General features: G+C 26.3%; 1 protein-coding gene across 6 annotated transcripts in view; it reads left to right on the top strand.

Annotated features, from left to right (window-relative positions):
• The first annotated feature begins 1,108 nt into the window (after positions 1-1,108).
• Positions 1,109-13,745, top strand: part of LOC111635516 (spidroin-2-like) — a 24,483-nt gene continuing 11,846 nt past the window's right edge. Inside the window, exons 1-6 of one of the 6 annotated variants that reach the window (XM_023380496.1) lie at positions 1,116-1,465; positions 2,590-2,638; positions 2,850-3,596; positions 4,806-4,887; positions 12,561-12,858; positions 12,963-12,989. In XM_023380496.1, coding sequence (XP_023236264.1) covers positions 3,586-3,596; positions 4,806-4,887; positions 12,561-12,858; positions 12,963-12,989 — 418 coding nt within the window. In that variant the 5' untranslated portion in view covers positions 1,116-1,465; positions 2,590-2,638; positions 2,850-3,585. Of the gene's footprint in view, positions 1,466-2,589; positions 2,639-2,849; positions 3,679-4,805; positions 4,999-12,560; positions 12,859-12,962; positions 12,990-13,745 lie in introns of those variants that run through there. The other 5 variants (XM_023380498.1, XM_023380497.1, XM_023380495.1 and 2 more) reach the window with 5 other exon arrangements.

Here is a 13,745-nt window from a genome sequence, read left to right as displayed (position 1 = left end):
TTTGTAATTTAGTATGCCCCGATGCCTGCATCGGACTTTTCAATTTGTAATGCAAATAAGAATCATTGTACAAAATTTATAATTTCATTATATGAACACAATGAATATCAATGATAAATAATATGCAGTTAAAATTTTTAAATATGCTGACTTGATTCTAGGGTTTGTTGCTTTTTAAAACCTGGTTTTGAAAAACCAGTTTTTTGAAGAAATTTATATAATTTGAAAACTGGGTTTTCCCAAGTGAAAAAAAAAACTGGTTTTTGAGCCTACACTTAAAACATAAAAATTATTTGATTTAAAAACATCAACATTTTGACACAAAATCGTCTCTGGCATAAAACAGGAATATTGTTAAATACTAAGTTTTATAAAACTAACTACAAGACAAAAAAAATTCCTCTATGCCAAAAAAGCATCCAATTGGATCAATTCAAGCTCTAAATGAGGCAGTTGGGACCTTATCAGAGCTGTAGAGCATATCCATAGAAGAAAAATAGTCAAAGGAACCATACTTCTACAAGCCACTCTTCACAAGTTACAGCCCCCCAAAATCAGGTCGCGCGAGATCAATTACAATATCTTCAAGAACTTTAAAAGGTGACTTTGTCGAACTGTAAGACACTAAAGGAGGAGATTTTAGTATTAGAGGGTACAAACAGAAGAATGAAAAATTTAGATTTATTATTTAATGCTTTAACGGCCTACCTGGCCACAGTGTCTTTTTGAAAATAAAATAAAATTTAAAAAAAAAAAAAGACAATTAAACCCAGCTCAGTAGCAAGTGAGTTTTTTTTTCTATTTCTGGCAATTTTATGTGCTAAATAAGGACACAGTTGAGCAATAGATCTATAGACGTTCTTTGCTTTCTAAAATCATATTTTCTTAGGAAAAATAAGAAATATAAAAATATTTTGTATACATTCATTGTTATTCCTTTTTATGATTTTCTATGCAGTAAATTTTATAGTTTAATGTGATATTCTAGCTGTTTTGTTTTGTGTAGACATTGGTCGATTTTATTTTGTTATATTTTTGAAATGTTATAAATGTTAAGTAAATTCAAAACTTTTAAAATAAATTGTAAATATCCCTTATCTTCATTTTTTGGGGTAAAAATGAGAAAACCAATTTCGTAGAAAAATTGAGATTCAAAAACAGTTTTTTTAAGTCTGTTTTTGCATAAACCCTACTTGATTCACAATTAAATTGATTCATGATGTATTACATTCAATAGCAACAAATCAGTTTAGCTGTAAATCAACAGTAAACTTCAATATAAAACTTTATAATTTAAGAATAGACTTTGTGGTTAAATTATATAAAAATTGATGTTTGAGTAAATTTATTATTTTTAATTTTGAAGGCTAAAAGAGGAGGAAATTATCCAAAAATATTTCTTGGTGGTCTTCCTGCCAATGCTACTGAAACAGAATTAAGAAGTTTTTTTGGGAAATATGGAAAGGTAACATTGAAATTTTGTAGAATGGTGTCAAAATTATGTATCATTAATAAAACCTTTTTAACTATAGAATTTGTTTTTAGTTTTTAATAATATATAATACTAAAGGACAAAAATAAATATTAGATTAAGAAAATTTCTAGAGGTTTATTAATACTTAACAGAATATAAGAGAATACACATTGAATTTAGGAATATCTGAAGAGAACTAACTATTTGAAAGAGAAAATGTAATAGTAACAAGTTCACTAAACTTATATAAGAAAGAAATACAATATAAAAAGCAACTTTAATTTTGTTATACATTTAATGTCGGTAGGGGGAAAAATTCATTATTATGAACAGAGTTTTATTAATACTTTTAAATTAATGAAATATTTAATAGTGATATTATAAATACCTCAGATTCACTTCCTATATTTTCTGTTGTATATTACATTTCATTCAACAGTTTTGCTTATAGTGGGTATTTTTTTGTTAGTGCCTATTTTTACATTATATTTAAAGTAAGTTGTGTGTAATTTGTGAAGTTCATTGCAAAATACTTCAGTAATCCCTTTTTTATTAAACTATAATCATCCCTAATTCTTTCAAATGTTGAATTTTTCTTAAATTGAAAATGTGTTTGTCTATGTTTTGGGTCACACTGCCTGTTCAAAATTTGCGGTTTGCAAAAACTGTATTTATCTGGCAATTGGAGTTGCAAATAGCCACAGAGCATTCTGCAAAAAAATCACTGTTTTCACCAAGAGTATCACAGAACCTGAATCAGTCTTGGTCCAGTACAATTTTATTTTTAATGAACAAAAATAAAGTTGCTTGAGAAACTTATAAAAACTGCTTTTATATATGTGTGTCTGTTATCCTTTCATTTCTGATTAGTACAGGAAGCCACAGTAAGTGAAAAAGTAACCAAAGAATAACTGTATTTTGACTAATAATAATAATAGTGTGTTTGGCAAATGGATTGGTGATTGCTGTAAAGAGTCAGGGTGTCTTGGTTTTTATTTTTTTAGATTTACTTACTGTTAAGTTTTTTGTCTAGCTGATGATAGATAAATGAGAAATTTGTAAAAAATTATATTTCATGAACAATATTTAAACTATATTGAAATTTTCACTTTTAGGTAATGGAAGTTGTAATTATGTATGATCAAGAGAAGAAGAAATCCAGAGGTAAGATTTGATAATAAAGCAATTTTAAGGTACTTTGCACACCAGTTCTAGCTTTGATGCATGACTGAGATGGTCAGATAACTAATATTAAAATATTAGAAAATAGAGTTATATGAATTATATTAAGTTAATGTACAAAGTTAAAGTAGATTTTATTTTACCGTATTTTACTCAAGGTGATTTTTAATGTAGTTTTGTTCTTTGCTTATAGGTCCCTGAATAAGGGCTGTTTGTTTAATCCTGGTCTGACACAAACAACTGTTTTAAATATAAATTTAATAATTTAAGTGGTATAATATTAGAGCATGCCTTTAATTAGAATCACTTAAGTTTAAAAATAGCTTATAAAAATTTTGGATGTTTGTTCCCTGTTGCACTGTCATATTTGGCTGTTTTGTGGAAAATGAATATTTGATTTATAAAATCAGTGGTATATGGGAGAGGAACATACAAGATTTTTTAATAGTAATCTAATAATGATAAATTTTAATATAAAATATTTTTAAATTAATAGTTGGCAAAAATAGTTATAATTTGAAATATAGATTGCTTTTAATTTAATAAAATTTAAATTAATTTTAGTTATGGGTTATAAATTTTAAATTACAACTTTAGCATAATTAAATTTATGTAAGTGAAAACTTGTATAGTTCTAGTTATAGTAATTTGATAAATTATGAAATCAAAAATTACAAGGTCTGAGTGCTCTTGCCTAGTATAAGCTTAAATATAAGTTTTTATTGTTGGTAATAACACTGACCTTGTACTTCCCTTTGAAGGCTTATGAATTTAACATCATATTGCTACAGAATTTCTGCACAGTTTATAAAGATATTTGAGTCACTGTTTAAGATTTGTTATAAAACATTTACATATTATACCAATCACAGTAGTTTGTGTCAGTCATAGGAATATTAAGTAGATAAGTTTGCTTCCTTCCTCTCCATATGGCATTAGGGTTTGGATTTTTATCATTCGAGACCGAAGACAGCATTGAACGAGTTTGTGCCGAACATTATGTCACCTTCAACGGGAAGCAGGTGTAGTGTTACTTATTTATCATTTACCTTTTCTGTGGATAAATTTTTTGCCCAATCCATCTCTCATGCTTTGGCCGACATACATCTAGTCGTCGTAACAATGAATCTACAGTAAGCAAACTTATATGGTCAGATAATTTAATTAGACCTAAGTTGATGTCTGTAGATTTCTCTGTATAAGATAGTTATTTCCCTAGTTAGGAAAAGAAACAATTTTGGTTTTTAATATAGTTATTAAGTATTAATTAGTAATAAATAGAATAACTTTAACATTATTTAAAAATTTGATCCCTTAAAATTTATTATAAGAATTCTTTAGTTAAGCCTCTAGAATAAAATTAGAAGTTGGAAATAATTATTTTTTTATAATTATTAGTTTTAATTGAATAAGCATGAGAGAGTGGTTTGTTGAGACTGAATTGATTCAGTGTCAGCAATTTTGATAGAAAAGATCTAAAATTGCACTTCTAAAAATAAGATAAAAATATTTTAAATTTTTCACATAAAATGCACTGTTCAAAAGAAAAATTCGTTTGAAAGATAATTTTAATAATTACTGTTTAAAATTGAAACTGAAATTAAGCATGAATGTAATGAAGATATTTTAAAGTAAAAATAGTAGATATTGTAAAGTAGTAAAAACTAATTAATAATGTTTAGTTGATGATCTGTAGTAATGATTTGCTGTTCATTTGAAAAATTTACTTAAAATACAACTTTTATTTGAAGTTTGTTTTTCAAATGTGGAAAACATTTTGAATATTACTGTGAAAATCAATTTTCATTTTTTAAAACTATTTTTATAACAGTTTTTTTTTTTTTTGCTTAAATTGTTTAAGTAGTAATTTAGCATATTGTTAATTCAATTTTTATGATAACATTATATTACTTGGATGAATCAATATTCTATTATACATTGCTTTTCATATTAACCAGACATTTTACTTGCATTGTATACAACAATTTTATGACAAATTGACAATTAAAGATGGAGATTTCTTTTTCAACTCAATGTGTACTTTAACCTGTCCTGCGTGTGAGATCCTGAATATTTTCGTGTCTGCATCGGAACGTTTTTGATACTAGATGTCGCTGTGTCACAATTTTTATATTAAAACGANATTAGGGTTTGGATTTTTATCATTCGAGACCGAAGACAGCATTGAACGAGTTTGTGCCGAACATTATGTCACCTTCAACGGGAAGCAGGTGTAGTGTTACTTATTTATCATTTACCTTTTCTGTGGATAAATTTTTTGCCCAATCCATCTCTCATGCTTTGGCCGACATACATCTAGTCGTCGTAACAATGAATCTACAGTAAGCAAACTTATATGGTCAGATAATTTAATTAGACCTAAGTTGATGTCTGTAGATTTCTCTGTATAAGATAGTTATTTCCCTAGTTAGGAAAAGAAACAATTTTGGTTTTTAATATAGTTATTAAGTATTAATTAGTAATAAATAGAATAACTTTAACATTATTTAAAAATTTGATCCCTTAAAATTTATTATAAGAATTCTTTAGTTAAGCCTCTAGAATAAAATTAGAAGTTGGAAATAATTATTTTTTTATAATTATTAGTTTTAATTGAATAAGCATGAGAGAGTGGTTTGTTGAGACTGAATTGATTCAGTGTCAGCAATTTTGATAGAAAAGATCTAAAATTGCACTTCTAAAAATAAGATAAAAATATTTTAAATTTTTCACATAAAATGCACTGTTCAAAAGAAAAATTCGTTTGAAAGATAATTTTAATAATTACTGTTTAAAATTGAAACTGAAATTAAGCATGAATGTAATGAAGATATTTTAAAGTAAAAATAGTAGATATTGTAAAGTAGTAAAAACTAATTAATAATGTTTAGTTGATGATCTGTAGTAATGATTTGCTGTTCATTTGAAAAATTTACTTAAAATACAACTTTTATTTGAAGTTTGTTTTTCAAATGTGGAAAACATTTTGAATATTACTGTGAAAATCAATTTTCATTTTTTAAAACTATTTTTATAACAGTTTTTTTTTTTTTTGCTTAAATTGTTTAAGTAGTAATTTAGCATATTGTTAATTCAATTTTTATGATAACATTATATTACTTGGATGAATCAATATTCTATTATACATTGCTTTTCATATTAACCAGACATTTTACTTGCATTGTATACAACAATTTTATGACAAATTGACAATTAAAGATGGAGATTTCTTTTTCAACTCAATGTGTACTTTAACCTGTCCTGCGTGTGAGATCCTGAATATTTTCGTGTCTGCATCGGAACGTTTTTGATACTAGATGTCGCTGTGTCACAATTTTTATATTAAAACGAACTTTTGAAATATAGTTTTTTTGTTGTTGTTATATTTTTCAATATATTTATTTTCTTTGTGCAACATAAAAAAAATAATTTTTAATGACACAGTAAACACGATTGTTATTATTTTTTTAAATTTTTTGTTAGGCTTAACATCAACAAAAATTCAACATGGCAGCACAGGCAACAGAAAAAAATTTCAACATCAAAGAGGTTAAGATAAAATGAATTTGTAGTCATAATTTTAGTTTTGAAACACTTAATCTTTCATTTATAATAAACTAGCAGCTAAGTCCGGCATTGCTCGGGCAAAAAGTGACGATAGCAAAGATTAAGATTATTTACATTATAGCCAATCTTACCTGTTTTCTCATAATGCAAGAATTAGGTTGCCCTGGTTCTAGACTAATTAGAAAATTTTTAGATGGGTCTAAAAATATGTTTGATTTCTCACAAAAACTGCATCTGTGCCTGTAAATCTTGCATGTTGCTTTCTTTTAACACTTCAATTGTTACTTAACCATTTCCATTGTTAACACTTCCCCCGCGGGGGGGATTTCGAAAAAGCCCTTCTTAGTGTATGTTCTCATGATGCACCCTAACTGTGTACCAAATTTCAACTTCAACTCCTAACTGTTTGAGCTCTGCACTTCTTATTATTCGGAGTGGTTATTTCAAAGGGCAATTTTGGCAACTGAAAATAATGTTGTTGACAATATCAACTTTAATATTCAAAAGAAAATTCAGAACTGACAAGAGCTTGACCTCTTAAGTTTGGGCATTGTATAAAATATAAATCAACTTTTTATTAACAAATACATTAAGTACACTTTACACAGTTTTCACACTTAATTTTCGATTTATATTCAGTCACTGTATCACTTTGACTACTCACACTTCACTGCTTGTTTTTATTCACTCACTGCACTACTTTTGGAATTTTCACTTCTTTTTTGGTTCATCCCGTCATCAATGATGATAAACTGATGTTCGAACCCACGATGGATCTTGCTTTATATACCCCCACCAATGGGTAGTCCCACCCATACAAAAAAGGCTTCGAATGGTCCACAATGTTCCAGAACATTCGAGGGTGTTCTGGAATGTTTCACAATGACCCAGGATGTTCCCAAACATTCCAGAACATCTTGGAATATTGTGGAATGCTCTCGAATGTTCCGGATTGTTCTAGAAATTTTTAGAGGGCGAAACTTCCTGCCCTTACATCTTCAACAGCACGCCCATCAGGTAAAAAGGGAACCTTCTTCATGGATGGGGGATATAGGGCTGCCACACGATATAACTCCCTTGATCGTACCAGGACTTGTTTTTGAGTTTTAGCAGCATGCACATTGTACATTTACCTTTATAATATATATTGATGATTATGTAATAACAACAGGTAAATTTTAAAGTCGTGTTATTTTTATTTAAAGTATTTAACTGGCATAAAATATCTTCATTTACGTATTCATGCTAGAGTAAATGAAAATTCCGTGATTAATGATAAATGTTTATAATTTAACAAAAACATGAGTTTATTTGATTGTCATTAATTTTTTAATTTATCAAATTGAAAATATTCTCTAAAATTACATTTTATGTAAATTTTTTTTTGTCTAAAAATTTATTTGAGCAGACTTGATATATTTTCTAAAATTTCTTAATTAAATTTCTTCTGTCTAACTGTTTGTTTGTAATTTAGAAATGTTTACATTTTCTTGTTAAAGAAGTGCATTTTTATTATTTGAAATTTTCATTTAAATTTTATATCATTAAATCTTGTTTTTCTAATACTGTGTTAAACAAAAGATACTGAAGATTTATTTTCCTGATTTTTGTCACGCTCTTTATTGCTTAACTTAACTTAGATCATATATTATAATTCATTTAAGAGTGAACCTGAAGTTATTAAATTTTTACATCTATATAAAATGAACTGATAGATTTTAACAATTCTTAAGCAGTTTTAAATGACTGTCAATTTGTAATTTTTGTAAGATGCTTAATTTAATTAGAAAGGATAACTGTTGTTTAATACTTTAATCATTATTAAAAGTTGTTCACTCATGTAAAGATTTTAGTTCAGTTGATATAATGTCTATAGAAAAGTGTACATGAAACATAATTTAAGAATAATATGTATGTAATATGGATTTGAAATTTACTAATTGCAGTTTTTTTTCTATTTATGTACTAAATTAATCTTATAAAATGCATATGCCATACAAATATTGGTGACCATTTTATCAACTTGATGTTAAATGCGATTTGTAGGTCATTAAACTCTCTTTACATTGTAAACTTTGTACATTGTAGTATATTTTAAATTCCTTGAAAAAAATTGCCTTGAACTATTTGACTTTTCACTTGTAAAACTTACTTTAATTAAAATTTTTGGACTCGGAACTAAAAATTAAAAATAGTGATAACAGCCATTAACTGTTAAAAAATTCATAGAAGAAAGGAGAAATTGTAGTATTAGTTCATAGTATGTATATGTAGTTTAAGAAATTTGATAAATTCATAAATGTTTCTTTTCTTCCACTTTTGTAAAATGATATATTGAATTGAAAAATGGATCATAAATGTATGATCTACTTGATTTCTTGTTTTGGCATGTGCAATTGAGAATATTATATTATAAATCCTATACTAATTGCATTATCCATGTAAGTTACACCTCTTAATAGTAATGCAAATTTTCATCAATATTCAAATATAATTTTACATAAATATGTTTGTTTTTGTATTCCGTTTTAAAAATGATACTGAAGAAGTTTTCATAATTTTTATTATGTTTTGTCATTGGATCCAATTTTGTTTAATTTATATATTTAAAAATGTAATTCATTATCTGAACACAAACTAATAAATTTGGAAGTTGTAAAACAATTTTAAAATTAAGTTTGATGGTTTTAGTCTGCATGCACTCATGATAGAATTAATTAGTACTTCAGTTTAAGAATGAATAGAGTATTTTATTTATTGTAAAAAAATAATGTTTTTTGAAAACCATTTTTATTTATTTATTTAATAAGTTTCAGTTTGAAGATTGCAATAATAGGATAAGTCTCTCTGTATAGTAAATTTCTTGGATATATGTAACTAAAAACTGTTAGTAGGGATTTGAAATCTATATTACGTACGTACTTAACATTTCCATTCGTTCCACGAAGTTAGATACCCTTGACTAGTAGTTTTTTGTTGTGTTCTATTGTGCAGTGCAGACAAATATAACTTCAGGATTTGTCTTAAGTGAAATTTCTATAAATGTCTAAATTATGCCAAAATTTAATTATAGTTTTTTTTTAAATTAATAATTTTAAAACTAGCATTTAAAATCAAATAAGAACTAGTTTAAAGTTGAGAAAATTATTGAAATAGTTATAAAATTTGAGGGAGGATGCAAGGAAAATAAATGTTAAAGATTTTTATGGAATGGTATGATAGTATTGTAGAATATAGTTTATAAATGATATTTTTGAAATATATTATGAATTAATGCTAAAGAAATTTAGTATTGTAGTGATCTGTATGTCTGTCATATGGGAGAAAGTAATGCTTTATTTTAAGACCTTTGTTTTAAAAATATTTTTTTAATATAATTAAAAGTTAATTGAAATTACCTAAATTAGAGAGAGTTTTTTTAATGGGTAAAATGATCTAATTTATGTTTTAGTAATAAAGATTAAACTTATTTATTTGCTCGATTTACAATTTATATTGATTTATCTAAATTTTACATTGATAAGGCATTAAATTAGATTTACATTAATTTAAACATTTATAATTTAGATTAAAATATTTCACACTTGAATAAATATTGATTAGGCTTTTTACAATATGTATTATTTTCAATGCATTTCTGTGTTCCTATAAGTTTGTAATTTTTTTTTATTTTAATTCAGTTTACAATCAAAATATAACAAACTAATAGTGCTGTCTCTTAATTGGAGAGAAAAATAAAATTTACAGACAATTTTCTTTCATTTTAATTGAATTCTAACAAATTAACTTATTGTTGATTCTGTATATTTTCTAAAGAACAAATCCAGTTTATGAAATTTTTAACTAAGATTTCCTTCTCTTTGTAATAGCAAAACAGAAATTAGATTTCTTATAAAATGAAAGGTTTTTAATAATTAATAAAAGAGAGATAATAGCCATTTAAAATTTTTTAAAGTATATTCACCTTGCATTATATTTACTGATTTTGAGGAGAAAAAATTTGACTTTGATAATTTTTTTTAAATCAAATATTTAATGTTAATATTTCTTGGTTTTATATTTTAATCCAAGAAAAATTAAGATAATTTAATTGTTATTTGTCCTGTCTTTTGAGATGTTTATGTATGTGTGCTGCAAAGTATCATATTGGCAGCCATGGATACTGTTCTTTAATCATGATATTTATGAAAATATCAGTGATGCCTTCACAAATCATAAAAATTAATCAAAAGCAAAGAATTGAACTTGTATATCTAAAACTGTCATTGCAGAAAATAATACTGTTAGTACTAACGTAGAAAATAAAAATTTGACTTTTTGAATTATTTTTATGAAGACAGTAAGACGATAAAAACTGAGTGTAATGCAATATCGTATGTAATTAAGACGGTAAAGTTCTTTATTTATAAGAAAATCAATTCTTTTAATCAGAAGTTAAAACTCTTAGTAAACTACATGTGTGCATATTTGTTAGTTTATAATTTTTATATAAATTATAAATGCATTATGATCCAATTTTATGTCAAATATATAAATGTTGAAATACTTCTGATTGTGTGATATAAAGAAAACAATTAAAACATGTTAATTTGTAAACTCTTATCTCTATTAATCAGTGATAGTTTTAAATTTTTGAAGAAAAATATTTGAAAAGTTTTCAGTGATTTGCATCAAATATTGCCAAGAAAGTTTAGCATATTAAGTGTTAATTTTCCTTGCAATTGTTAAGCTGTGAGAAAAGTTAAAGCTGCCAATACTGCAAATGTGTTCATCTGCTAACAGTTTCTACGAGCAAGCATTTTTCTCAAAATAAAAGAAAGCTTAATTGATTTCTAGAGCAAAAAGAAAATTTGGTATTTTGAGATTAAAAATTTATAAACTTACTAGTAGGTGGCTTTTTATCGTGTGCTAATAATAATTTGTCAGTATTTATTTCTTTCAGTATTATTTATACTCATTGTGTAGTGTACTGCAAATGATTGCTTTGCAAAGCTTAGTATTTCGCACACCTTAAATTGTAGTACTGAAAAATTCCTAAATGAGATTTTGTTGTCATCTAAAGTATTTTAAATAACGGTACAATTGATAATTATTAATAAAGTGCACATTCCTTACATGTGTAATTTTGAAATGGTTGAATCTATTAATAATTATCTAAATATTTTTTAATTTTCTCTGTGCATCCACTTGTTTGTTCTCAATTATGAATATGTAGAGAGATTGAGAATAACTTGAGAAACAAGAAAACTGCATACTGTTTCGAAAATTTCTCTTGAATAAAAATAATTATTGATTACAGTTTATAAAATGTGCTCTGACTAATGAGAGAGCTTATTTACTTTTGATTATATGTAGTTCTTATAAGAGAGAGATGAAAATTAAGAAAATGTTAAGTTTTTAATCTTGCTCTACTGTGTAAATATTACTTGAAAGATGTTTAGGAACATCTGTTAGAAATGGCAAGAATTAAACAGAAAGGAAAAACATTAACAAAATTGTTTATTAGAAATAACTGACAATTATAGTTTTAATTATCCTTCTACACATTGAACAATAATTATTCTAATTTTACATGATTAAGTTAAACTTATTTTTATAGTAAGTCCAATAAGAAATATTGAATTGTATGAATCTGAAAGATTTTTATATTTATTCATGATCATAAGTGCTATTCACAAGTTACATGATGATAAATTGTTAAAGTATTTTAACTTCTGAACATCATTTTAATATATTCAGAACTGATTTTAAATAAAAGAATAAACAGCATTCATTACAAGGTACAAAAGTAATTTTTAAATTACTTTTGTACCTTAATAAAGTAATTTTTAAATTACTTTTGTCAAAGAACTAAATTTACAGTTAATACCACTTTCTCCTAATTGTAAGGATGGCTTTTTAGTTAACATTTTTTCTAATTAAGTTCTTCTGTTAGTTTTTGATTAAATTGAGTGTTTACAATGCATAAATTGTCATGAAACAAAAAAATTATTACATTAAAAATTTCTCATGTAGGCTCACAAAATGCTGAATATTGTTATTAAATATTTAAAATCAAAAAGTTTTAGAATGTGTTTCTATTAATGAAAGATTAATAGTTTCATATTTGCCTTTCCAAATGATCATTTACGAATGATTATATTATAATGCAATTATTGCAAATAAATATTTGAAAAAATAATTAGAAAGATTTGTCATCCCAACATAACTGTCACTAATTTGAAATATCTTTTGTTTCTATTCTTCCTGCACACCCTGTGTATATTCACAATAATTGCTTTATACAAGATGTGTCTTGGTAATAATAAAATATTTATATTTGGTGTTGTGTGTTTAGGTGGAATGTAAGAGAGCGGAACCACGTGATTTATCTAGAGGAGCGGCCAAAGGTGCTCAAGTCAATCAAGTTGCAAATCAGTGGGGAGGTCCCGGAATGGGAATGGGAGGAGGACCCGGGTGGGGACCCGGACCAATGGGGGGACCGCCTGGGCCCGGAGGTCCAGCGGGGGGACCTGGAATGGGCCCTGGCCCAGGCGGGCCCGGACCAATGGGGCCTATGGCAAATGGCATGATGTCTGGTGGTTACCAAGGAGGTTGGGGCGGTCCTCAGCAGCAGGGTCCTTATGGCCCTCAAGGTATGTTTAAGTATAAGTTATTTTTGTACAATGTTTTGTGTTTGTTTAGAATACTTTACTTTATCACAAATAATTCCAATATTAAATTAATATTTTTATCTTAGGTGGATGGGGTCCTCAGCCACCAGCCGGTAAATATATTTTACATTCCATATCTAAAAATAATGATAGTTTTTCAGTTATGTTACAGTAATAATTCTTTCTAAACAAATCTAGAAATTTAGTCATATGAATAATTCAATTTCATTTTAAAATAATTAAATGAAATAGTAATTTTAAAAACATTTATTTCAAATTAATTTTATTTTTAAAAAACTGTTTTAATATTGGAGTAAAAACCAAATGTAATTTGATTCTATTTGAAGAAACATAAAATTACATTTAAAGAAAAATAAAATTACATGCCATGCACTATATAATTAGACAAACTTAACTGTGATTGAGATTTGTGTAATTTTAATAATTTAATTTGAATATTAGATTGTGTTTGATGATTGGAACATAATGTCGATATAGATTAAGGTTTCTGGTGGATTTAATGTTGATCTGTTTTAACCGCAATTCAAAATTGCTTTTCTTTTTTATGAAAACAGATAATTTTATATAATTAGACAATATATTTTCATATGACTTTCTAGAAATATTAGAAACTTTGACTTCTTCCATATTCATGCTAACAGATTTAATAATAAGTGAATTTAGTATATTCAAAAATGTTAAAACTTGCCTTAAGTGTTGCTTGATCTATACTTATTATTATAGCTCGAGTGTCAAACAAGGCAGAGATTAAAGTATAGACTTTTGCTTTACAGTGTGATTAAGTTGTACTGTTGCATAAGCTAACGACATCACCCACAACAATTTATGTACTGTCTGTTTCAGGAGAC

This window comes from Centruroides sculpturatus, unplaced genomic scaffold (genome assembly GCF_000671375.1).
Source record: "Centruroides sculpturatus isolate CEXI.00-Female unplaced genomic scaffold, Cexi_2.0 scaffold990, whole genome shotgun sequence".
Classification (NCBI taxonomy): Eukaryota; Metazoa; Arthropoda; class Arachnida; order Scorpiones; family Buthidae; genus Centruroides; species Centruroides sculpturatus.
Note: the sequence above shows the minus strand (reverse complement) of the source record. Positions and strands in the feature narration are given on the sequence as shown.